This window comes from Lepidochelys olivacea (genome assembly GCF_965140295.1).
Source record: "Lepidochelys olivacea isolate rLepOli2 genome assembly, chromosome: 11".
NCBI classification, from domain to species: Eukaryota; Metazoa; Chordata; order Testudines; family Cheloniidae; genus Lepidochelys; species Lepidochelys olivacea.
In genome coordinates this window covers 13,468,868-13,492,737 of record NC_140421.1, presented here as the reverse complement: position 1 = coordinate 13,492,737, position 23,870 = coordinate 13,468,868, and the positions used below count along the sequence as shown (strand labels likewise).

Sequence of the window (23,870 nt, the reverse complement as noted above, 5' to 3'; positions counted from 1 at the left end):
AGCAAAGAAAGGGCCCAAAACTTCAAACCCATGATTGTAATTTCCATTTAAAAATCATGCAACACATTTACATTCAACCCCAAAAAGACATAAGTTGAAGTTTTCAAAGCTGTGTAGGGGATTTAGGCATGCAGTTTCCATTGAAGTGGATGGGAGTTGTGTGGCTGTTTCCTGGTCATTTTTAAGGCTGAGATTTTTGGTTTTTTTCCCATGTTTCTATATTTTTAATCTGAACAAATCAGTGTCAAGGATGTAACAGGGTTCTTGTAAAATGTGGAAGAAAAATCTTTCTAATGTAAAAATCTTTTACTTCAGTCTTTGTACAGAGAATTTATAAAACAGTAACTTATGCCCTAGCATGACTGCGAAATAGAGGCAATTTTGTGCAAAGAGTAGGTTACATCCTTTCTTAATGTACGTATCTTTTCAGAAGGATAGGAATACAAAAAGTACCACAATTCATTCATAGATGTTTTCCAGGGTTAAAAGCCAAGTATGCAAAGTTACCCAAACAGTTATAAAACGGTGTTCAAAAAGTTAAATTACAGCCTTATCTGGCTGCCAACTGTAGCAAAATTAAAATATTGGTTTGTGAGTCAGCATGGGTGTCATTTGAGATTCAGAAGTGATGTAGATGTTTTTGAGTGTAGACTGCATGATGGAAATGGCTAGCTTAATCTCTAAAAGCAGTAGGGGTGTAGCTGCAATGCTTGCTGTCTACTGGATGATGCATGAAGTTGCACTGGCCTCTAATGGAACCTCCTGCCTGGAGTTAAAATGCAGCATACTCATTCACCAATGTGCTTACATAGGAAGTCTGCGTTTATAGCAATTATTTGGTGCATGTGTAGCAATGAAGCATCAAGGGCTTTAACTTCACTGTCCAAATTCTACCCCTCTTTGCACGCTTGTAACCCATTGAAATCAACAACATTGCACATGGTATACATCAGGGTGAAGCTTGGACCCTAATTATCAATCTTAGATATATTTTACTATCTTGACTAATGGTAATTACTAGGCATCAATTGTTGAGAAATACTGATGCTAAACAGATGCATTTTGCAGTGTTATTTAGTCCCTCCAAAATCCTTGTACTTTAAAAAAAGAAATTAATGAAAATCCCTCAGCAGGACACTTGGGAGCTTCAGAGGTAAGATTTTCATTATAGTAAACTGCTTTGTTTGTGTCTACTGAACAGTCAGTCATATTTGAATAGAGTAACAATTACCCTTTTCCACAAGAGTTTTCTATTAGGAAATCAAATTGAATAAAAAGAATGAGGAGTACTTATGGCACCTTAGAGACTAACAAATGTATTTGAGCATAAGCTTTCGTGGGCTAAAACCCACTTCATTGGATGCATGCAGTGGAAAATACGGTAGAGAACATGAAAAAAATGTGTGTTGCCATACCCACTGTAATGAGAGTGATCAGTTAAGGTGAGCTATTAGCAGCAGGAGATAATAGTGGGTATGGCAACACCCATTTTTTCATTTTGTGTGTGTCTATCTTCCTACTGTATTTTCCACTGAATACATCTGATGAAGTGGGGTTTAGCCCACAAAAGCTTATGCTCAAATAAATTTTAGTCTAAGGTGCCACAAGTACTCCTCGTTCTTTTTTGCTGATATAGACTAACATGGCTACCGCTCTGAAACCTGTCAAATTGAGCAAGAAATTGTATTGACACCTTGCTTTTGAAACGCAACTGTATTTTAGGGGAACCGTATAAGCCCATGTTTGTCGACTTAACAACAGTGAAGTAGTCTTTTCTTAAGGAAAAGTTAACTAATTTTGATTTTATTTTCCAAGTGTTTTTATCCAAATTACATGCATCTTTGCACTGTTTCTGTATGAGAAATATTAGTGGGCAAAGTGATAAGTTGCACAAGAATTAGATTTGACGCGGGTGCGGGGCAAATGTGTTTGGGGACTGCTTATAATTAAGGCTCCGATTTAGTCATGGAGGTCATGGAATCTGTGACTTCAGCCTGCGGTGATTGGGAGCTGCAGAGTCCCCACCGCCTGCTGGCACAGGGAGTTGCAGGATACCTCCGCTACCTCTGGAGGCCCTTGGAGCACCAAGCCACTGCAGGCAGCCAGTACCCTGCCGGAACTCCCTGCCACTGCGGGCTGGGGAACAAGCTCCCTGCTGGCAGTGGCAGGAAAACCCCCAAGCTCCCAGCCTCCGCAGACATTGCAATGGGGGAACCAGAGCTCTTGATGTGCTGTGGCAGAGGAGCCCTGAGCTCCCTGCCACCCCAGCTGGTGGGGTAAACCCTGCAGCTTCCAGGTGCTGGGGTGTATGTGAGGGGAGCCCCCCCGCTTCAGGCCAGGGCTGGGGGGGAACCCCCGAGCTCCCTGCCGTTGCAGGCCAAGGGGAACCCTCAAGCTCTCAAACACTGTGGGTGGTGGGCAGCTCTGGGCTTCAGTGGGAAACTCAAGCTGCTGGCACCTGGGGTACACCAGGAGCTGCAGGCAGCAGGGGTACCCTACAGCCACCAACTGCTGCAGGCAGCTCCTAGCGTCTGCACCACTGCCCCACAGTATGGGGATCTGAAGATCCCCATTTTGTCAGGGATATTTTTAGTAAAAGTCATGGACAGGTCATGGCTTCCATGAATTTCTCTGTTTTGCCCATGACCTGTCTGACTTTTACTAAAAATATTCATGACAAAAATCTTAGCCTTACTTACAAGCAACAGGAAAGAAAAGAATTCTCCTAGGGCTGATTCTGAAAAGACCAACCAAAGTCAAACCCATATTAAGGCTATTAAATCCTGTATCCATCCTACTTCCTTGGAGATACTGAAATATTCAGGCTGACGGTACAAAAAAAAATTCTACATTGTCTTTACAAGAAGAGTTATGTGCCACGTGACTTATTTGGCTGCTTTTGTTTACTACCAAGTAGAGAAGCCCAGAAGAGATGAATCCACATCCGGATGAGCCACATGAAATTCTTATGTGTGTTGTGGATGATTCTGTAGACAAGAGATGAATTCCTGGACCAACCTACCCTCATAGCAGATTTGGTAGACAGTGGAGAACAATGGAAACCTAAAAGAAGGATGAAATTAAAGTGGTTTTGAAAGTTTACTTTATGCAAACAGCTCCAATATTCTTGACACCTATGAAAATGGGGGCTGTGGGAAAAGTGCCGCCTTTTTCTGCTTTAGGATGTAAAACAAAGTTTGAAGGGTTTTCATTCTGCTTTTTTCTCCTCCTTTCACAATTTCCTCTTCTCTCAAAATTTTAAGCCTATCTTGTGTTTTTTCCAGAAATTGTCTGGATAACTAGAGAGCTAGTTGTATGATTAAGACATCGAGTACAAGGAGAATGAAATTGAGGAAAGGATGTTACTGTTTATCTTGAGGTAGGGAAGGTGTATGCCTATTTAACATTAATGCCTGACAAACAGGTGGGAGAAAGCTGTATGGAAAAAACTCAACAACCCATGCTTTCAATTAAGGACTTGAAAAGCTCTTTTTTTTTTGCTCCCTACTCCTCCCAAGGAGTCTTCCAGGAAAGACAAGAAGTGATATTCCTGATATTTCTAAGGTAAAAGCATGCAGAACTGAACCTCACATGGTTTTTCCTTACATAGCATAAAAACATTTTTTTTTCCTTTTACTGATTGCCTTTTAAGTTAGATAATTGTACAGTCAAGAATGAGAGAATGGAATTGATTTGAAAATAATTGTATAATTTAGAATATCATTCAAGGGGCACTGTCTGGTCAATTATAGGTTCTGTCAAAACAAGCTTTTATGAAATCTAAACCCAACAGAAATTTTTCCATAATTATTACAATTCCAATGGATGAGGTTTTTTAAATGCATCCTTAGTGCTTCCACCCTAAATACTGCAGCTGTGTGATAGTGTAAGAGAACCTGAAAGACTCATCTACTTTCACCATGCAAGTTGAAACAGAGGCAAAGGCTAATTTTAATTCAAATTTTTCATTTGTAATCTCAAGGGCATATATAGAATCATAAAAATGTGGGGCTTGAATGGACTTTGAGGTGTCAGCAAGTCCAGCCTCTTGGGCTGAGGCAGGACCAAGTAAACCTAGACCATCCGACAGGTGTTTGTCCACCTGTTCTTAAACACTTTCTATGATGGGGATTCCACAGCCTCCCTTGGATGCCTATTCCAGAGCTTAACTATCTTTATAGCTAAAAAGTTTTTCCTAATATCTAACCTAAAGCTCCCTGGCTGCAGACTAAGCCCATTACTTCTTGTCCTACCTGCAAGGACACGTAGAACAACTGATCAGTGCTCTTTATGACAGCCCTTAACATATTTGAAGACTTAAGTCTTCTCAAAACTAAACATGCCCATTTTTTTAACCTGTCCTCCAAAATCAGGTTTTCTAAACCCTTTATCATATTTGTTGCTCTCCTATAGACTCTGTCTCCAAATTGTCCACGTTTCTTAAAGTGTGGCACCCAGAACTGGACCCACTACTCCAGCTGAGGCCTCACCAGTGCCCAGTATAGAAGGACAATTACCTCCCATGTCTTATATATGACACTCCTGATAATATACCCCAGAATATTAGCCTTTTTTGAAACTGCATCACATTGTTGACTCATACTCAATTTGTGATGAGGAGGGATAGCTCAGTGGTTTGAGCATTGGCTTGCTAAACCCAGGGTTGTGAGTTCAATCCTTGAGGGGGCCGTTTAGGGATCTGGGGCAAAAATTGGGGATTGGTCCTGCTTTGAGCAGGGGGTTGGACTAGATGACCTCCTAAGGTCCCTTCCAACCCTGATATTCTATGATAACCCCCAGATCTTTTTCAACAGTACTATACCTGGCCATTTAGTCCCCATGGTGTAGTTGCACATCTGCATTTTCCCTTCATATGTGAATTATTCTGCATTTGTCTTTATTGAATTTTATCTTGTTGATTTCAGACCGGTTCTCTAATTGGTCAGTTATTTTGAATCCTAATCCTGTCCTCCGAAGCATTTGCAACTCCACCCAACTAAAACATTGAATAATTCCAGGCTCAGGACTGAGCACTGTGGGACCCCACTAGATATGCCCTTCCAGACTGACAACGAATACTTGATCACTCCTCTCTGAGCATGGTCTTTCAACACACTGTGCACCCACCTCACAGTAATTTCATCTAGACAATTTTCCCCCCATTTGTTTAAGAATGTCATGTGAGATTATATCAAAAGCCTTCCTAAAATCAAGATATCACATCTACTGCTTCCTTCCCCATCCACTAGGCCAGTATCCCTGTCAAAGAAGGAGATGAGGTGAGTTTATTTGTTCTTGACAAATCTATGCTGGCTATTCCTTATAAACCTATTATCCTCTAAGTGTTTACAAACTGATTGTCTAATAATTCTAGTATTTTGGTATCAATGTTAATCTGACTGATCTATAATTTCCCAGGTCGTCTTTGTTCCCCTTTTTAAAGATAGATACTATGTTTGTCCTGCTCCAGTCCTCTGAGACCCCACCAGTCCTCCAGGAGTACTCAAAGATAATTGCTATTGGTTCCAAGATTGCTTCAGCTGGTTCGTTAAGTACCCTAGGATGAATTTCATCAATCCTTGCTGACTTGAATACCTCTTATTTAAATATTCTCTAATCTAACCTGTTTTCCCTATTTTGGACTGTTTTCCTTCCCCTTGTTAATACTGTGAGTATCTGGTCATTAACCTTTTTAGTGAAGACTGTAGTCCAATAGGCATTAAACACCTCAGCCTTCTTGATGTCATCAGTTATTAGCTCTTCTTCCCATCTAAATAGAGGGCATACACTTTCCTTCATCTTTCTCTTGATCCTAGTGTATTTAAAGAACTTCTTGCCTTTTATGCCCCTTGCTAGATAACTCATTTTATGCCTTATCCTTTCTCATTGTCCATACACACTTACTGTTCTTTTGTACTCCTTAGCAATTTATCCATGTTTCCACTTTCTGTAGGATTCCTTTTTGATTTTTCAGGTCATTAAGGAAACTTTAAATGGCTCTGTACTCCAATAACATCCCTGTGTGCCACTAAAATGCTCCTAGTGCATAGAAATTTTTCAGCACACAATCTTTGCTTAAAAAGATTATCCTGTATAGCATACTAAGAGAAGGCACTAGTTAAAGTTCATATTGTAGCTAGTATCAGTGAAAGGTGTAACAGTGATAGCAGAGCATGAAATCCTTATTTATCTACAGACCAGGTACCCAGGCTGCCTCCATCACTGCATCGCAAACTTTCCTTTTTTTAGAAAGGACCATTGTTAGGTGAAGTAGTTCGTTCTGCATACCATTCAGCCTTTGGTCTGTTCTGTTGATACTGCCAATAAGCATGCAGGCTAATGTGAACAGTGATGGTGCCTTGATGTGGACACTTGTCCTTATGGACATGGACAGACTATATACTAGTTTCATAAAGACCTTTTAAACAGTTGTGAACTAATAATTTTTGCTCATAACAAGTCTGTCAGCTTGATATTCAAAAAATCAAACTACTTACTTATCAACCATGTTTTTCTGTTTCAGCATCTTATAGACCTCAGCTGAAGTCTGAGGACCTTGTAGCTTTTGTCCATTCAGCATCTCTTTTTCCAGCTCCTCAATTGACTAGAAGAAATGACAGCAATCTCACAAACAGAATAAAAGGAAGGTGCATAACAGAACAGAGCGTTTCAAGTAGAAAGCTTCTGAGATGTTAGACAAAAGAATCCAGTGATTAAACTGCAGCCTACGCCTGCCTTGTACTTTTGTTATAGGCCAAATGATTAACGAACAGAAGGTAGTGGGAGGCTTGAACAGATTCTTTCTCGGGTCCCTAAGCCATGGCTGAGGCATACAGTCCATATTATATAACCGTTGTTTTTAAAAGCAGAAGGAAGCAGCACTGGATGTGCTGTTCCAAGCAGGAAGAGAATTTTCACTTATTCTAGAATTGTGGGATACTATTCTCTCTCCTTCCAATTTATTTTAGTCCATCTTTGTTCAGCCTAAAGCTTTCAACTCTTGGGAAGTGCTTGGAATAATATGTGCTACACCATTCCCTGAAACACTCTCCTTGCCAACTGCAAAGACTAAGAGTCACTTCTGAATCCTCCTCTCTTAGATCGTAGAGCCAGTGTTATCCTTTCATCAGGAAGATGACTGTTGATGTGTGTGTAAAACACAATTTATTAACACATGGGCTTATGATGCCTCAAAAATGCTTCTTACTTTTCCTGTCCGCACAAAGGCTTCTGCTACTTTCCTGTTGCGTCCTCCGTAGCATGTAGTGATTAGATCAGCAACACCGCAGCTCTCCAGAAAAGTAGCTATTGATACCGGACCCCTGCAGAACAGCTTTGCAAAGGCTACCATCTCCATGAGGCCCAAACGAATGACTGCTGCTTTAGTATTATCACCAAAGTCCAGTCCATCGCAGAATCCAGCTCCCACTGCTACTATGTTCTAAAACCAGTTTTATGGAAAAGGTGCAAAAGAGAGAAGGAAACCAAGTTAGATAAGACGTGTAGTTCTTTAGTAGCATATGCTAACTGTAAGTGAACACAATAAGTAAACTTGTTTTTACGTGAGTGCTCTCAGGTATTCCAATTCCAAATAATTGTGAGCATATTTCATATCACTTAAATGTCTAATTGCTCCCAAATGTCAACTAGTTGGACTTCTAAGGCCTAAAAAAATGTTCCCATAATTATTTCTGGGTGCAAAATGAAGGGCAATGTGTTAAAAAATTTGGCCCATATAATGCATATGGAAATACTTTTTTTTTCCCCTTGATGCCAGGTTGGTGTCAGGATCCAGTGACCCTTCTGTTCTTACCTTTAATTGAATCTTTGCCTAGCCTCAGTTTCTACCACCCTTGGTTGCAGGAGTTCATGCTTCTTTAGATCAAACTTAGCCCATGCCTACAGGAACATTTTGCTCTCCTTACAAAAGTTTAAAAGAGGTTCATCGGGCATCGTAATCAAATACTTAATCAAAAATATCCCACACTTTGTATTCAGACAGTGTAGTTCACTATAGATTGTAGTAGTAGGTGTTAGTGTGGCTACCTTTAAGTTTGAAGTCCCAGAAATGCTCATGCCTCAGTTTTTCTCTCTACACCATTACTACTGAAATTCTCATTTCAGTAGGAGCCAGGACTGGACTATTTCTATACAAAAAACACTCCACTGTGGCTGAAAACTGCCTGGGATACATGTTTGTGTGTATAAATAACTAATTTATTTGTAGGTAAACCACACACCAATTCAGTTCAAGCCAACAATGCTTTTTGTCAGAATAAGCTGAATGATAAGAATATACATGACTGCGCTGTATGCTGGAGTGCATTTTCAATGTGTTTCAAAGCAAACTCAAGTGCTGCTTGGAACAGGCTTCAATTTCAGTATCATTTCTCATTTACATTGCAGTTTAATGCAGAGGTCCCAATCAGGATTGGAGTGTGACTAATCCTGAATGTGTTACAAAACCACTGGGAGACATGGTTCCTGCCCCACAGAGCTTACAGTCTGTTACTTTCTTGTAAGTTATTACTTGAACTTTGGAAAGAAAACATTTGCTTAAAGAGGACTATCAATCCTTTTGCCACCTCTTTTAAAAAAAACAAGCTCTTTGTTAAAGAAATCTAACTTAAGTTGTATATCTAATTGTAGTTTGAATGATTATTTATATTACAGGAGTGCCCTGAGGCACCAAATAAGATCAGGGTAACATTGTGTTAGGTTCTGCAAATACTCATGCTAGGAATTCATACCACTAAGAGCTTACAATCTACCTAGACAAGGAAGTATTGAGGACCAAATTCTGCTTTCAGAAGCATGTATACCTACAACAAGGAAAGCATTTGTATAATTTGTTCTGAAATGCTTTACAAACAATCATTCCTCAACACACTTATGAGGCACATAAATATTTCCATATGATTTGCTCAAGGCTATCTAACAGCTTTGTGGCAGAGCCAGCAGTAGACCAGGGAATCTTGAAACTAGACATGTGAGGGTAGATTATTTGGTTTGGAATCACTAACTTTTAAGGCTCCGCAGATCTCCACTGTATCACAGTCATCCACCACGGTAATCCTGAAATTTGGAGTCTGCATTAATTCTTTAAAGATCTGCCCATGCTTTTCATTTTTGCATCCTGTGGAAGGAAGGATGGGAATTACACATTCTTTGTTACACAAGTTATAGGGTGGTCAAAACGTGTATGTTTATAAGATACTGAAGTAGGGGGATGACTGAGGGAGGGGTTAGGTTTTGTAATCTGTATAACTAGACATTATTAAAGGGGGATTTGTGAACCAATACCAGTTCTTGCAGCTGACAGCCAGTATAACCACACAAATCAAAATGCATTAGCAAAACATGCGTCCAATAACGTGTCAGGTTGTTACAGGGAGGTAGCCTCCAACACCCATCTCTGCCCAACAGGCATGGTTAGTCTGTATAATTCCAAACCTTTCCAAGTGCTGTTTTCTAGTGTACGTTTATAGTCCCTTACAGTGAAAGCACTGATTGACACACACATGCTATCAGCTCACACAGCCCTGCCCAAGGGCTACGGCAGCCTGAGCACTGGGTTGAGTTAAACTCCTTAGCTCTAATCCTGGCTCACCTGTTGACTCACGGTTTGGTTAGGGCCAAGTCACTTAACCTATTAGCAGGGTGGTGTCAGGATCAATTCATGTTTGCACATTGCTTTGAAAATGTAAAACAGCATCACTGCGAAGTATTGCTCACCCACTGGGACAAATGTCTCATAACACCAAATGCATTCCCACTTCCAGGAGGATCCATAGACAGAGATGTTCAGTATTGGCGCTGTGAGAAAAGTGGTGTTACAGCCATACTGAGGTCACGTATCAGACTATTAAAACACTATCCTTTCATCTGGAGAAGGGGACATGGCAGTTCTACTGGGAAAGCTGTGTGGGGATCTTTGAATGAGGCTTTATTTGGCTTTTGGAAAGTTGTGTTGGCCTTTGTTTTCATAAGAGCGATGTGGCCCTGATATTCAGTGGGCTGAGCAACAGCAGTTCCCATTCCCGTAGGACTTCTGGGTGCTCGGGACTTCTGGGTGCTCGGCCCCTCTGACAATTAGGCCCTATGCTGTTAAATATCAGAGCAAGCCTGAGCTGCTTCCATCCTGCAGCCCTGGTATTAGTGCTCTAGCTCAGCACTAGCTCTAAAGCCTGATTTGGATCCCTCACTCTCTTGGCAAGTTGGCATGTGGAAATACGTTGTTTCTCTGAAGTGCCGCTCTCTGGCCTGTCTAGCAGCAAAGGTAGCTCTTCTAGATGTTCTCTCCCAAACAGAAGTGGCAGAAACACTTTGAGGAAGGGCATGAGAACGAAGAGGCAAACTCCTCTGAACCTCAAAACCATCATTAAAACTTAAGCAAAGGTGCTGAACTCACCTCCAAGCCTTCAGAAAGATCTACTGCAACACTACTGTTCAGCTAATGTTCATACTGATGTCTAAAAGTTGCCAACATGGTATAGTTTTCACTATTAACATTACACAGGAATGGGCAGTTTGAAATTTGCACATACAATCTGAAACAGCCAATCAAGCTGCAATAAATTAAAGTTGCATTTTTAATTTTCACAATAGATTTTAAGCTAGAGTAAAAAGGTAAAGGTTAGGGAGGCCACTGAAACAGTTTGTGCTTCGGTAAGAAGGGTGAGTGTGTGTGTGTGAGAGAGAGAGAATAAGTGATACAATTTCAGTTACAAAGAGGTGGGAGGGTTAAGAAATTTAAACTAGGGGTGAGGGAGGGTTTGTGGGGCTGGTTGCACTTTCCTAGCAATATGTCAGCTGCTGAAGGACTTGACATAATCTCTTTGACATTACTAGGAGTCTCCCATTAACTCTTGGAGGAGGAGAATTGAGTCTAATTTTTTAATGGACGAGATTAGCTAATAGCTGCATCTACTAGCACGTGCAGTAGTTTGAGTTTGATCCTGTTTCCATTGGAATTGTTGGAAATGTGGCCATTCCTTTAAGGGAAGGGGGTTCAGAGCTTAACATGTGGTGTATATATAAAACTGTTCAGAAACCCTTCAAAGGCTTCCATGTTTCAGTTACACATTATACTCCGTTGTTATCTTTAGATGCTGTCCTATTCCTATGCTAGGGATTGCTAAAAGTAGAAATGAATATTTGTGGTAGAACCAATCAGAGCTCTTGACTGTAACTCTCCCTGAATGATAATTACCAATGGTGGTTTCACAGAACTTCTCATCAGCCACTTCACTGGCTATATTGGCCCCCATGAGCACGCTGACTTCTATCTTCAGTTTCTCTCGAATGATGTCTGATATGAGCTTCAAGCCTTCAGCACCCTCGTCAACCCCCTGGTTAAACGATAACGTTCAAAGTCAAGTAATTAGAAAAGAAATGAGGGTGACAGAGCATCAGTGTGTGAAACATAGGCCTCATGCAGTAAGCCCTCTGCAGGCAGTTCTCCCTACGATGTTAGTGGGAAACCTTTCAATGAAAGGCCTTAGACCCAGTGCCACAGTGCGTCACAAGGTTTTACTTTATGGTGAAGCTGCTTTTTCTTTACATGTTAAATTTCCCATAGTTGTAAAATCATTAAGTTTTCATATAATATGTTTTTAAATGTCCTAGGCAAGATTTAAACGTAACACCTATTCTAGGAAAGCGGAAACAGCCCAGCCCCGGTTCTGTTTCATATAAGGAAATAAGGCAAGGTGCATTATGCTTTCCCTCCTCTTATGTTGCTGTTTGCAACAGAATCTTAAAAGGGAGGGAAAAGGCAACAGCTGTAGAATTGTAGGTCTGAAATTTTAATTGTATTTCCTTCAATTCATGTTTTAAATGAGACATTTTCTATAACAATTGGAAAGAAAAAGCAGTAGAATCAAAGCTGGAGGCAAACTGCAAGTTTTAAAAACCTCCTAATTTTTTTTTTTTTTCCTTTTCAGATTACAATGTCTCCGGCTTCTTTAGCTTTTTAGCCGCCCTGATTCCAATTGCAAATCATTTTAACTCTCTGTAAAACCAGCTATAAATGTTGTTGTCCATGTTTTTGTGTTTTCAGAATCAGCCCTGGAAGGGGAGAGTACATGGAATAGAGCATTAAGGCTTTAAAGCTGTAGCTCTTTGGCCTTTCTAGCCCCAAGTTTTCCTTAATGCATACTTATTCCTTCACTGCATACAGATTGATTGTGGAGATCACAAATTACCTTGATCAGTGAAATGCCAAATGCTCCAGGTTTTATGTGACCAACAATCTGGTCACAAATTTGTGTAATGAATTGATGGGGTATAACAAAGATGAAAATATCTGCCCCAGCCGATGCTTCAACGACATCTGCTACAGCCACCTAAAGATGAAAGTGAGGAAAAAAATTAACCATCCCTCGTACCATGAGTTAACATACTTACAAAATAATTGTACACCTAATCTGTCACAGAACGACATTAAAATAGGAATCCATAAACTAAAAATAAAGGAATCCTTAAACTAATTAATACTATGACAAAGCGTTCACCTTTAATGCAATCAGTTATTGTATTCCAGATCAAAATGTCCATGAAGGCAGCATATCCTAACTTCTTAAACCAGTGTCCTATACTAGCCCTGTGGAGATGAGCGGGGAAGTATAATATACCCTACAGCTGCATTACCTTCTCAGAGCAGGGAAGGCCCTTCACGCCTTTTAATGTGGTTCTTAAAGGCAGCCAAGTAACCCTGGTAATACAGTTACATGGGAGCCATGCTGCCAGGGTGTGGAGGCATAGGGTCTCTCCGCAGATGACTCTGGTCACCTGTGAATGCCTCAAGATCTATGGGGATCTGCAGGGTTTGTGGGCAGACCCCATGGCTTACCATGTTTGGGTTACTCCTCTCATCTTGATGGAATGATCAAGGAGAAACTTTGCCAGGGGATTCTTATAGTTATCCTGCCCAAGCAGGATTTACTGGAGGAGATAATGATTTTGGCCTAGTATTTGCAAAAAATTAACACAAACACTCCAAGGAGCTGGCAAGCCCTACCCTGTCCCAAGCGTAAACCATTCCAGTTGGAATTAACAACAAAACCAGGGCTTATAAGGAAGCTAGCAGCTGAATTTCAGTCTGCCACAGCTGCCAGTAGCTTTATTGATGATAATAATAAGAGAACATATTCACCTAAGATGGGGGCCCTTCATCTGTGCCATAGTATAAGCTGAGCATAAATCAAACAGCACTTTCAGGTCCATAGCTAAACAAACTGCAGCTCTCCACATCAGCTCCTTCAAAGCCAAGGTGTCACATTCTTTTAAAATAACTGGCCTAACTCAGTTAGACCAATGTGAATGGGGAATTCCACTCTGTCATCGAGCATATTGGAGTGAAGTGAGCCATCAAAAACAGGACTGATTTTTAACTAATTAAAACACACCCTTCTAGCAAATTGTTCATGCACACTTCTCCAACAGCATTATCCAGCTAGGATGAACTGGGATACTTATGATCCAAGCAGTGAAGAGCTACTCATTGTTTAAATTCTACAGTGATGAGTGTGATACAAACCCCAGCATGTGAAGAGTCTCCAGTGGAGGTGACAGGGTCCCTGCTGATTATAGCATCCAGCATGTTATAAAAGGCACAAGATACGCAGGTGGGTCCAGAACTCCTAGTGGTGTTCTTCACCTTCTGGTATAATTACCTCTGCGCCTTACACTTTGTGCAGCTCTGGGACTCTTCTTTGGGGTAAATATCTGAGCTTCACCACATCACTGTAACTATTCTTCCTGCAGGAGCAAAGTAGCCTGCACACACTCCTCTCCCCACAGGGCAAGGAAATCTAGCACCTCCAGCCTGGACCGGCAGGCAGCATGAGACCAAAAGCAAGGAGCCGTGATTTCAGCAAAAAGTTAGCAGATAACAGGAAGAGATGTGGCTGCGAAGGCAGTCCAAGGCATTTAGAAGCAAGGGTGACTTCCAGTCACTGTGACCCCTGGGCAGTGGAGTTCAAAAGTGTTGCCGGAGAATGTATGTTGTGTGTATGAAGGGAATGTATGTTGCATTATGGGAATGCAAGCGGAGGACTGCTTATACGGTACAGGTTGTGCATCAACACTGCCACTGTGCTGATAGAACTATACCAGCAAGGGCTTATGTTCCTCCAAAAAGGAGAATAACTATGCTGGAAAAAGTGGAAAGTTTTGTCAATAAAAGACTAAATTAAGCATGGACACCTGCCAAGCTGTGCTGGAAAAAGGCTGGTTTAGCTGGTGCAACTTTCTAGTGTAGGTCAGGTTTTAAGGTGAGTCTGCTACAGGCATAGGAATAAAAAACTGGCTTTTTCTCCTGTTACATTGTTGTAAAAATAAGCAAGATTGTTCATGTCTTGCTTGGTGTTGGACCAAGGAGATCAAATCCACCTATGTCAATTTCAAGTCATGGGAGTGCAAACATGCTATTACAATACAAAATTTAGAAAAATTAACTACTCTAAGCAAGGAGGCCACTCATCTGCAGCGTGTTAATTTCTGTTTGCACAAATTAAAAGCTACTCTATAAAGGCTATGCTAGTTTCTTTACTTTCCAAAACAGGACCATATGGCAAGCTCCTGAACAAACAAAATGTCACCCTCCTTGCTTTAAATTAAGTAGCTATAAATAGAATGATCATGTTTCTTTAAGTTTATGAAGCTATAAATTATCTAGTATGATCACACATTTCGAATGGCTGTAAAAGTTATAGTTTTTTGCTTTTGGTAGGTTTTATTGCCTTACCAATTAAAGTGCCTCAGTTTTTCTATTCTGAAATCACACACGTAATCACAGCAATGCTATTCATGCTGTTATATTCCAGAGCTGTTAGTTTTTCTATTGAACTTTTAGTTAGAAAGGGAGGGGGAGTTAAAACAACCTTAATTTTGTTTAGGGTGGACGCTATGGGCCACATACTCTGCTGGTGTAAATCAGCATCTCTCTATAAATGCTATGGAGATATGCTGACTTACAGCTGGGCAGGATCTGGGGCTTTGTGTACAAAAACACAAATTTCAGAGTAACAGCTATGTTAGTCTGTATTCGCAAAAAGAAAAGGAGTACTTGTGGCACCTTAGAGACTAACCAATTTATTTGAGCATAAGCTTTCGTGAGCTACAGCTCACTTCATCGGATGCAAGTGAGCTGTAGCTCACGAAAGCTTATGCTCAAATAAATTGGTTAGTCTCTAAGGTGCCACAAGTACTCCTTTTCTTTTTGCAAAAACACAAATATAGCTGGTTTGTTTTGAAGTTGTTTGTCCTTTAGATAAAACGTTTGTAAGCAATGCAAACAGTGGGTCAAATTCAGAAGTAATGCAAATGTTAGAGTAAGTTGGGCAGAAAAGAGATGTAAGTAATCTTAATACTTGGCATGTGTATGTAGGATGAGATAATAAATCCACAGATAAGGTCTGCAGTTAAAGCAGGATTAAAGTCCCTCTAATTCATACTTTAATGACTAACTGTAAATGATCCAAACAACAGGGATTCCATTTGAAGAATTAAGGTCTAAACAAATAACTTTAGCTTCCCCTGAGTCAACCTATTACCTCTTTCTAGTGTTAAATCCACTTTAAGGTATTTTTTAAAAGCAAACCAGGGATTGTGAAATTCTCAGTCTGGCCCACCATCAATCCTAAAGCTTTGAAAGAACATTTCCGTTGTTTAGCCAACTTACCACATTTTTAGGTAATGTATGTCCTGGAAGATACTTCACATTTTCATGATCTTTGTTAATGATCTCTGTGAGTTTCCTCCCATTTATGATTTCTTCAAACACCCACATCTTCATAACAGGATCAAACCTGTTAGATTTCTGGATATTTTTGCCAATAATTTTTGCAATAGCAGATCCCCTGTATAACAAAGTAAAATACTTAGAGACAGGATTCTGTATTTTCATTTTGAAACAATCTCCTTAGGAAAGTTGAGTAACCTTAGTTCCAACTGGAAGCACAAACTGCACTGAGCAAAATACTCCTACCTCATTGAAAGGCCTGCATTACAGAAACTATGGCCATGTTTATATGCTCACTGAGCCCAACACAAGGCTCTTCCCTCCGTCAAGAAAATACTCACTAGAGATATACAGAAAATGGATACCAAGTAAAATACAGTTGTGGCCAGAAATCCAGGGTAAATATAAGCATGATGTAGCATGTTACATCTTGTTTTTAATTTAGAACTTCGAATAATATTTTTTGTTTCTCAGATACTTTTCTTAACTTCTTTAAAAAAAAAAAAAGTAGAGTAACTCAAGCGAGAAGATGCTGCTGAGCAATCTGGATGCACTGAAGTCTGTGCATCTTACCTGAAATGTATCAAGCTTTCCTATCAATAGCTGCATTCCAGGAGGGGCCTGCCTGAGTGATGGTCTAACTTAGCTCAATGGACATTATTAGGTTAAAAATCACTCTTAAAGTCTAACAGTGTGACAAACAAGACCTTAAATGGTTAAAACCTGAAACAACTGAAGTCATCTAGTTTACTTTGCATCATTCATGCTGTGCATTTACTTGCTTTTCTGTCAGCTTAGACCATTGGTTGTCAACCTGCAGCCAGTAGGCCCGCTAGCAGCCCAATCAGCACACAGCTGCAGCCCATGTGACCTCCTCGTGGCCATACAGACAGTGTGGATGCGTCCCACATAACACATATGTGGCCCACAATGGTAAATAGGTTCAGAACCACTGGCAGAGACAGTGAAATTAGACTAGTCATTTTCCCTGATTTCATTTTCTCATGCACCAGCACAATACTGCCATGTCTGAGTTATGAACACCGCAGGAAAAATATTTAAATTAAACAAAAAACTTGATTTAACTGTAGAAGACAACCATGAAAATACTGGTTAGTGGTCTTTAAATTTTAAGAAAGAACTTAAAATTTTGAGGCTACTTTGACTTTTAAGGACCTGTCCACACTACAAATACAACTTTTGAGTCAGAGGATCTGGTTACAATACTCTTGTCCCCTGACCCAGTTACAACACAGCTACAATTAGAAGCATGAACAGACCATAATTTGTGTGTTAGACAGTTATCTGTAACTGATAAAACCTTGGGTTTATCCAAGGTTAAGTCCAATTAGATGGTGTCCAAACAACAAGTCATAACTGCTTTGCAACTGGGACAAAGGGAAACCATGTTGTAACTGCCTCCCTTCACTCAAATACAGTAGTGACTTAAATCAGCTTGCTCAATAAGCAACAACAGAATAGGGGCCCCTATCTTACTGTCTTTATTCATTCAAAAGTCCCACTGAAGTCAATGGGCATTTTGCCTGAGTCCTGGGCGCAGGGCAGGTGCCAAGGTACGCAGTGGTACCAGGCTACCCAAAGACCATGGGGGTGTTGTGAGGCCTTGTATAATGAAGGCAATTGTTTATTTTTGTAAGCCATTCACAAATGTAAAGTATATAGGTAAAAATTTCAGGGGGAAATCTTCATTAAAGGGGCATAAGAATTCTCTTTGTGAAAGAGATGGGGCCTACCATATTTAATACTACATTTATACCTAATTTATAGTTCAGTTCTTGGCTCCTCCCATTAGAATGGGATACGAAGGAGGGCGATGGTTTGTGGAAGAACACAGTGACTATGCATTGGGGAGAAAGGTTGCTTTTGTGGTAAAGGCACTGGCCTTGGACTCTGGAGATCAGGGGTTCCTGGTTCTGCCATGCACTTTCTCTGGGACCCTGGATCAATGATTTAATCTCTCTGTTCCCAATCTCTAAAATGAGGATAACAACGTTCTTCCCCTCCCTCCCATCCTTCCTCGGTCTTATAAACCCTTGGGAGCTGGACTGTCTCTTACCAAATGCGTACTCAGTATCAAGTACAATACAGAGGCCCAGATCTCATCTGGAGCCTCTCTGGGTGCTACTGTAACATAAAAAGTTGGCCTGATTTTCAAAGCTACTGAGCATCCACAGCTTCTGTTGATTTCAATGGGAACTAGAGATGGTTGGCATCTTTGCAAATCAGGCCAACAAATGCAAATCTAAAATTACTGAAGTATAAAAACATGATGCTGATTATTTCGGCTACCAGCTAAGGAGTGCCAAATGTTAAGAGAAACTGCTTGTTCTGGCCTTTAAGCAATCCAAGCTCATTTTTTAAAATTGAAAGATAGGCACCCACACACTATAACCTCCCTTTAAAATGTTTAATAGCTTACGATGGACTGGCAGCTCTCAGAGAACCAGACTGCTTTTCCAGCAGAGCCTTCATAGCTCATGTGCCCAGGTGCTGCTGGGACACAGTTTTGAAACTGACAAGACTGGAACACAAAGGAATCTAGGTTACTAACTAAGCAATTTTAGAAAAATCTGAGGCAGTGTTCAGCAGTCAGCAGGAAAAGATTCTCACTATGAATTAATGGGAGACTCGCACATGAACAAAGAGTTCAAAAACTGGTGCTCTATGTTACCTAACCTATTTGAAATTCATAGTTCAGCACTAACCAGCCTTTGGAAAGAATTGCTTTATCTGTGAAGCCAGTGTTTAGTAGACTATAGGAGCATGGCAGGGAAGGTTCACATATGCAAACAAAGCCAAGGGACACTCCCCCATAAACAACATTTTACCTCATTTATTCTCCAAAGGTCAATTTATTAAGGATAATAGAAGGCTGTCCTTTTTAATTAGATACCGATTAAAGCGTCGACAGAAACCCAATTTATAAAAAAAACAACAACAACAAATAGTTTTTCCTGCTAATTCTTAAAACAATTTCCTCCAGGATAGATGAATAATAGTAGTAATATGCTTCAAGTGCTGGCTCTCAGTATTAATGGACCATAGAACTTTTGGTGGCAGTGTTCTGGCTGAAGTCAGTGACAACTCTACCAGTAACTTCAATAGAAGCAGGGTCAATCCCCAGAGGAGCCAGATGACTCATTAATATTAGAGTAGTGTCTTTCTCTTTAATTTGTATTGCAGTAGGATCCAGGAATTCGAGTCATGTATGAAAGCCCCATTGTGTGAGGCTTTGTATAAACACAGAACAAAAAGACAGCCCCTGCCCTGAGCAATTTATAATCTATAGGGTTTGGCTACCTGGGGAAGTTATACCAGTTGGAGCTAGGCTTTGAACTACTATAATTTATAGGTATATGGGTATAACGCCCCATGGGGGTGGACACACTTATTCTGGAATAAGAGTGTTTTTTTTCAAGTTTAGCCTATGTCACTCTGAAAGTGGTTTATGCTAAACTTGAAGAAAACACTCTCATTCCAGAATAAATGTGTCCAGATATGGGGTTGTACTGGTGGAATTATAGAGGTTTAATTATACTGGTATAACTGGAACAATCTACCCAGGTTTTCTACAGGAGAGACAAGTAACATTTCACACACACACATGCACAGAGAGAGACAGTGTGTGTCCCCTCTACATTAAATAGACACTTGCTCCTCTAATAATAAATGCTCAGTCTTGTAAAATAGTGAGCACCCCCAACTCCTACTGAAGTCAATGGGAGTGGAAGGCATTCAGCATCTTGGAGGATCAGGCCCCCAGATACTGTAATTTAGAAATTAATCTATATTTTTTAAACAAATAGCAGAACCATTACTGTTAACTAACAAAACCTATTGCTCCTCTGGTTTGGCACGTAATTTATATAATCAAATCAGCTGTAAGGCTTCCGATACTGTTGGCATAATAAGGATCACTGTGACTCACTGGGCAGCTGGGAGAAGCCGTTGAAACATGTGTGTCATGTGTCAACTGTCTTGCTGAGACTCAGAAATGATCCCTGAACTGTTACCTAAATATCTAGTTTGAGGGCAACTGAAGGAAAGATGAGTCAGCTAGAAGTAAACATTCCACTGTTATGTCTGCTTTTTAAAGAAACACTGTTCCAACTTTGACAAGCTCAAAAATAACCCTTTCCCCCAAATAAAAATGATTTTTTTCTACTTTAAAATGTGTTTCCACCAGCTGCAACTTCCCTAAGCCACCCAGCTCCTGGCTTAAACAATCCAAAGAACCACTGGGAGATCTGTATCGCACACACACAGAAGTGTGCATGCCATGCTGTTCAGTCATACTCTGCTCTTATAGTCCAGAAGGAAAGCAAACTCCAAAGTTCACTGAACTTAGAGGAAAGAGACCTACTGAAATCTACTCCTCTAAGTAGAAACACCCACACTGCTTTCCAGAGCAATGTTCTTGCCCATTTCAACATCCTCCTGATTCACAACAATGGGGAGAGCAGAATGGTAGCACAATATTCACTCATATGATGGTAGCAAACCCAGGACCCATTTAAGGCTGAATTCTCACAGAAATATGAAACCGTATCAGCACCTTTCTGGAGAACAGTGGATTCCTGGGAAAGGTGCTACAATACTTCAAAGGAAAATGCAAATACTGTATTAAATCTCTGTGTGGGTATGGTGTTAAACGAAGGCTGCCCTGGTGTTAGTCCTAGCCCCTTCATGTAAGGAGCACATACAAGGCGTACTGACCTTTTGCTCTCCTTCTGAGCCAGACGGGGGATGAAATGAGATGGCCTGATCGTGCAAGTTGCTGAGAACCTTCAGCTCCCATTGAAGGCAAGTGGTGCTCAGCTTCTCTGAGGACCAAGCCCTAAAATGCTTTGATAATACTTAGCACGTTGGGATTTTCCTCTATAAATATTCGAGCGTGCTACAAAGGTGAGTAAATATCAATAACCCCAAGGTGGAGAATTGGAGGCACAGAGTGACAAAGTGATTTGCCTCAAGCCACTAAATTCCTGGCAGTGCTGTGAGTGCAACGGAGGCCTCCTGCCTTCCAGTCTGGTCTGGTGCAATAGACCACAGTTAACAAGAATTTAGAGTGAATAAAGGGGCAGGGTGACACACATAAACCTATTGTATGCAACTGCAGCAAACTCAGTGTCCAGATAGTGGTTTGGGTTGCTTAGGCCAGGAGCTGGAAATTTAACACTGGGCAGCCCTCAATAGTTAGAGCTGCAACAATGTTATTCCCTTGGGGTACAAGGATAGGGACGTATATCGATATTAAAATGCACAATGTAATTTGTTTTGCTGCAGGGGGTTAAATTTTCAAAATCACCTTGTTCCCTTTTCAAAGGTGAATTAGGTGTTTAGGAGCCCAAATCCTATCGACTGAAAATGGGATTTGAGCTTCTCAGTTACTCAGGCGCTTTTCAAAATCTGACTTGTCATCTCTAGGGTGAGACAGAGTTCCTTTAAAATAGAGATGTTACATAATGTGTATCTTGGAGAGACATTCCTTTCCCTAATGCCCAAACTGGATATTAAGATAATAGTTCAGAGATCTGCATTTGAATATACATGCACTGTTCTTCAGAAAACATGGTTTCAAATCCCAGTGTAAACAAGACCTTATGGAAGAAACTCTGTGTTCTCTAGTAGCAGGGTGTGGGGATGGCAGAGAAATATTTTAAAACGAGTGTACATGCTAGTGAGAGGTATCAGATTTCAGACCTGGCCATCAGGGTTTGAACTGTGCCAGTACAGGGTGCTACATCTTTCAACTCTTCTCTGGGGACACCATCAGCTTTTGCAGAATTTAAGCTTTCAGTTTAAAGATGGTTGTGAAGATAATGACCAGAATTCTCATCCAATGCTGTCTTACTAAGTCTGCAGATAATAATACTCAACTCTGAAGGACTACCCTGAAATTCCATTCATCTCAGGATGTTTACTCTGAAACCTAATGATTTAAATTTAAAATTTAAACATTATTTCTCTGTGATCTTTTTAGCAGGAACAGCTTGGAATTCTGGGATTTCTGGAGTCTTAGTAGTGTATCCCCATTTTTCCCCACTGTGAACCGTGCTCTCAAATTTATGTCCCTTTTTAGTGTAGAACTTCTTGAAATCTGTGTAAAGAACCAGTTCATTATTTTGAGCACATATTTTGAGAGACTGAACTCCCTCACTGGGAACAGAAGGCAAAATAATTCCTTACAGAGGCCCAATTCTGCACATATGCTGATCCAGATTCTGAAGTCAATGGAAGTATTGTGTTGTATAATAGCTGTAGAATCAGGACCCTCATGTTCTCTTTCAGTAGGAGACATAAGGATCCCTGCAATAATTTACTGAGGAATATAGCTGGATCCCTGCAATAGTTTACTGAGGAATATAGCCCAAAAAACCAAAAAAACACCGATCCTTCAACTGAGGAGAGAAAGAACTGTTTACCAAAGCCAAAGGGAGAGTAGAGAAGCTGGCTATCCCTCTAGCAAATTGCATGTACTTGCCATTTCCAGGCAGAGGTAACAATACTAACTATCAAAGCGGGAGAAATTTAATCTGCATTCAGTGGCAGTTCATTACCTGAAAGTTACAAAAAGAAGAGTACATGTGAAGATGGGTGAGCATGAGGTTATTTCACAGTCAGTCTGGGGACTGGGGCACATGTAAGACACTACAGACTCTCCTGGACCTCCATGGAATCCTCCTCCTCTTGCCTCTCCACCAAAGGCTCAGAGTAGTCACTTTCTACCTTTAGGTTTCAGTATGCATTTTACAGGAGCAGCCACCTGTCTGCCATGTGACAGACTTTTAAATACATCCAAATTTTTGCTCTGCTACAGGCTTCTGCTTCAGGACTAGCTGCACTGACTTCAGTGGAGTTAATCCGGACTCACATTAGCATGGGGCAGTATGTGGTTTTGCAAAGGTAGAAATTGCTTAAATATGCTGCCGGCCGGTACCTACACCCCAATAAAACCATCTCGGGTGCCACTTTTTTGCGGTGACTAAAATTGCTCGGTTTTGTGTAAAAACACAATCATTCGCTTCTGCTGCCTGAGAAGGGGAGTCGGAAGTGGGAGGCAGGAGCTGGCTGCGGATTGCCTGGGAGAAGGGGCTGAGTTCGCTGCAGCCTGGCTGTAACGGACTGAGCTCCCTGGCCCCCCCAGGCCCCAGCCAATAGACAAAATCTCTCTTGCAGCTGAAAGAGTCTCAAAGCACTGAAGTCTCTGCTCCTCGGCCCGCGCCCTCCAAGGAAGAGAGAGGCGCTCTCAGCTACCCCTGCGCTGCAATCCCCTCTCCCTTCCAGCCCCAAGAGACAGAGCCCAGCTGAGCGCTACGGACAGCACCGAGATCCCGGTGCAAAGCTAGAGCCCCGCGCGGCCCCACCACAGGTCCCGGGCTCCAGGCGGCACTCACCAGTTCCCAGACCCCACGATGCAGACTTTCAGAGGAGGCATGGTGGCTCACGCGCCCTGGGGCAGGGGCTGCTGCTTGTCTCCGATGTCACCGACCAGAAAACCAGTTGCGCAGCAGCAGCAGCAGCAGCTTGGTGCCTCCAAGTTGCCCAATCTTCCGCCTGTCAGTGTGTGTGGCCGGGGGAGGGAGCTTTGAACACTCCCCAGCGTGCGAGTCCCGCCCGCGCCCTCAGCTCCCGCTCGCCGGCTGCTCCCCCAGGTGTCCGCCGAAGGATGCTGCCCCTGGAGACCAATGGGAGAGAGCAGGGGCCAGTGAGCGACCGGGCGGCGTGCTGCCGAGGCGGCGCCTACCTTTGTCCCCGGGGCTGGGCGGGAAGGGAGGGAAAGGCAGGGGCTGGAGGAAGGCAAAGGTCACAAGTTCGAAACGCCACCGTGCAAAGCAGGTGCCGTGTGCCGCCCACCCGGGGGGGGACGGGACCCTCCCTGCTTAACCCTTTCATGGCTGAACATCTTCGCTACCCCATCCACAGTGCGCCACCACAGCACGGGTCTCACGGGGTTACGTTCAGCAAAATCCAGGATTAAAGTCCACGCCTAACTCCGCCTCCCCGAGCCCCGTTATGGGCAGGCGCCGGAGCGATCACCCGAAATGGCGGAGACAGGACAAGAGGCGCTGTAAAGCCCAGGCGAAGGGCAGAAGATAGTGTT

General features: G+C 41.7%; 1 protein-coding gene across 1 annotated transcript; it reads right to left on the bottom strand.

Moving 5' to 3' along the window:
* Window positions 1-29: 29 nt before the first annotated feature.
* Window positions 30-23,541, bottom strand: LOC311528413 (glycerol-3-phosphate dehydrogenase 1-like protein). Its single transcript, XM_084643416.1, has 8 exons — window positions 23,164-23,541; window positions 15,686-15,863; window positions 12,207-12,347; window positions 11,213-11,351; window positions 9,024-9,136; window positions 7,208-7,441; window positions 6,498-6,604; window positions 30-3,063 (listed from the first exon to the last, which is right to left on the bottom strand). The coding sequence occupies exons 1-8, from the start codon at window positions 23,202-23,204 to the stop codon at window positions 2,967-2,969; spliced, it is 1,050 nt and encodes a 349-aa protein (XP_084499542.1). The 5' UTR covers window positions 23,205-23,541; the 3' UTR covers window positions 30-2,966.
* Window positions 23,542-23,870: the final 329 nt, after the last annotated feature.

Excerpts from the sequence above, each read along its gene's own strand:
- LOC311528413 (XM_084643416.1), bottom strand. The coding sequence starts at position 23,204 with ATGCCTCCTCTGAAAGTCTGCATCGTGGGGTCTGGGAACTG. Across the intron at positions 12,348-15,685 it reads ATACATTACCTAAAAATGTG|GTGGCTGTAGCAGATGTCGT; the intron begins GTAAGTTGGCTA and ends TTTCATCTTTAG. Across the intron at positions 11,352-12,206 it reads TTGGCATTTCACTGATCAAG|GGGGTTGACGAGGGTGCTGA; the intron begins GTAATTTGTGAT and ends TCGTTTAACCAG.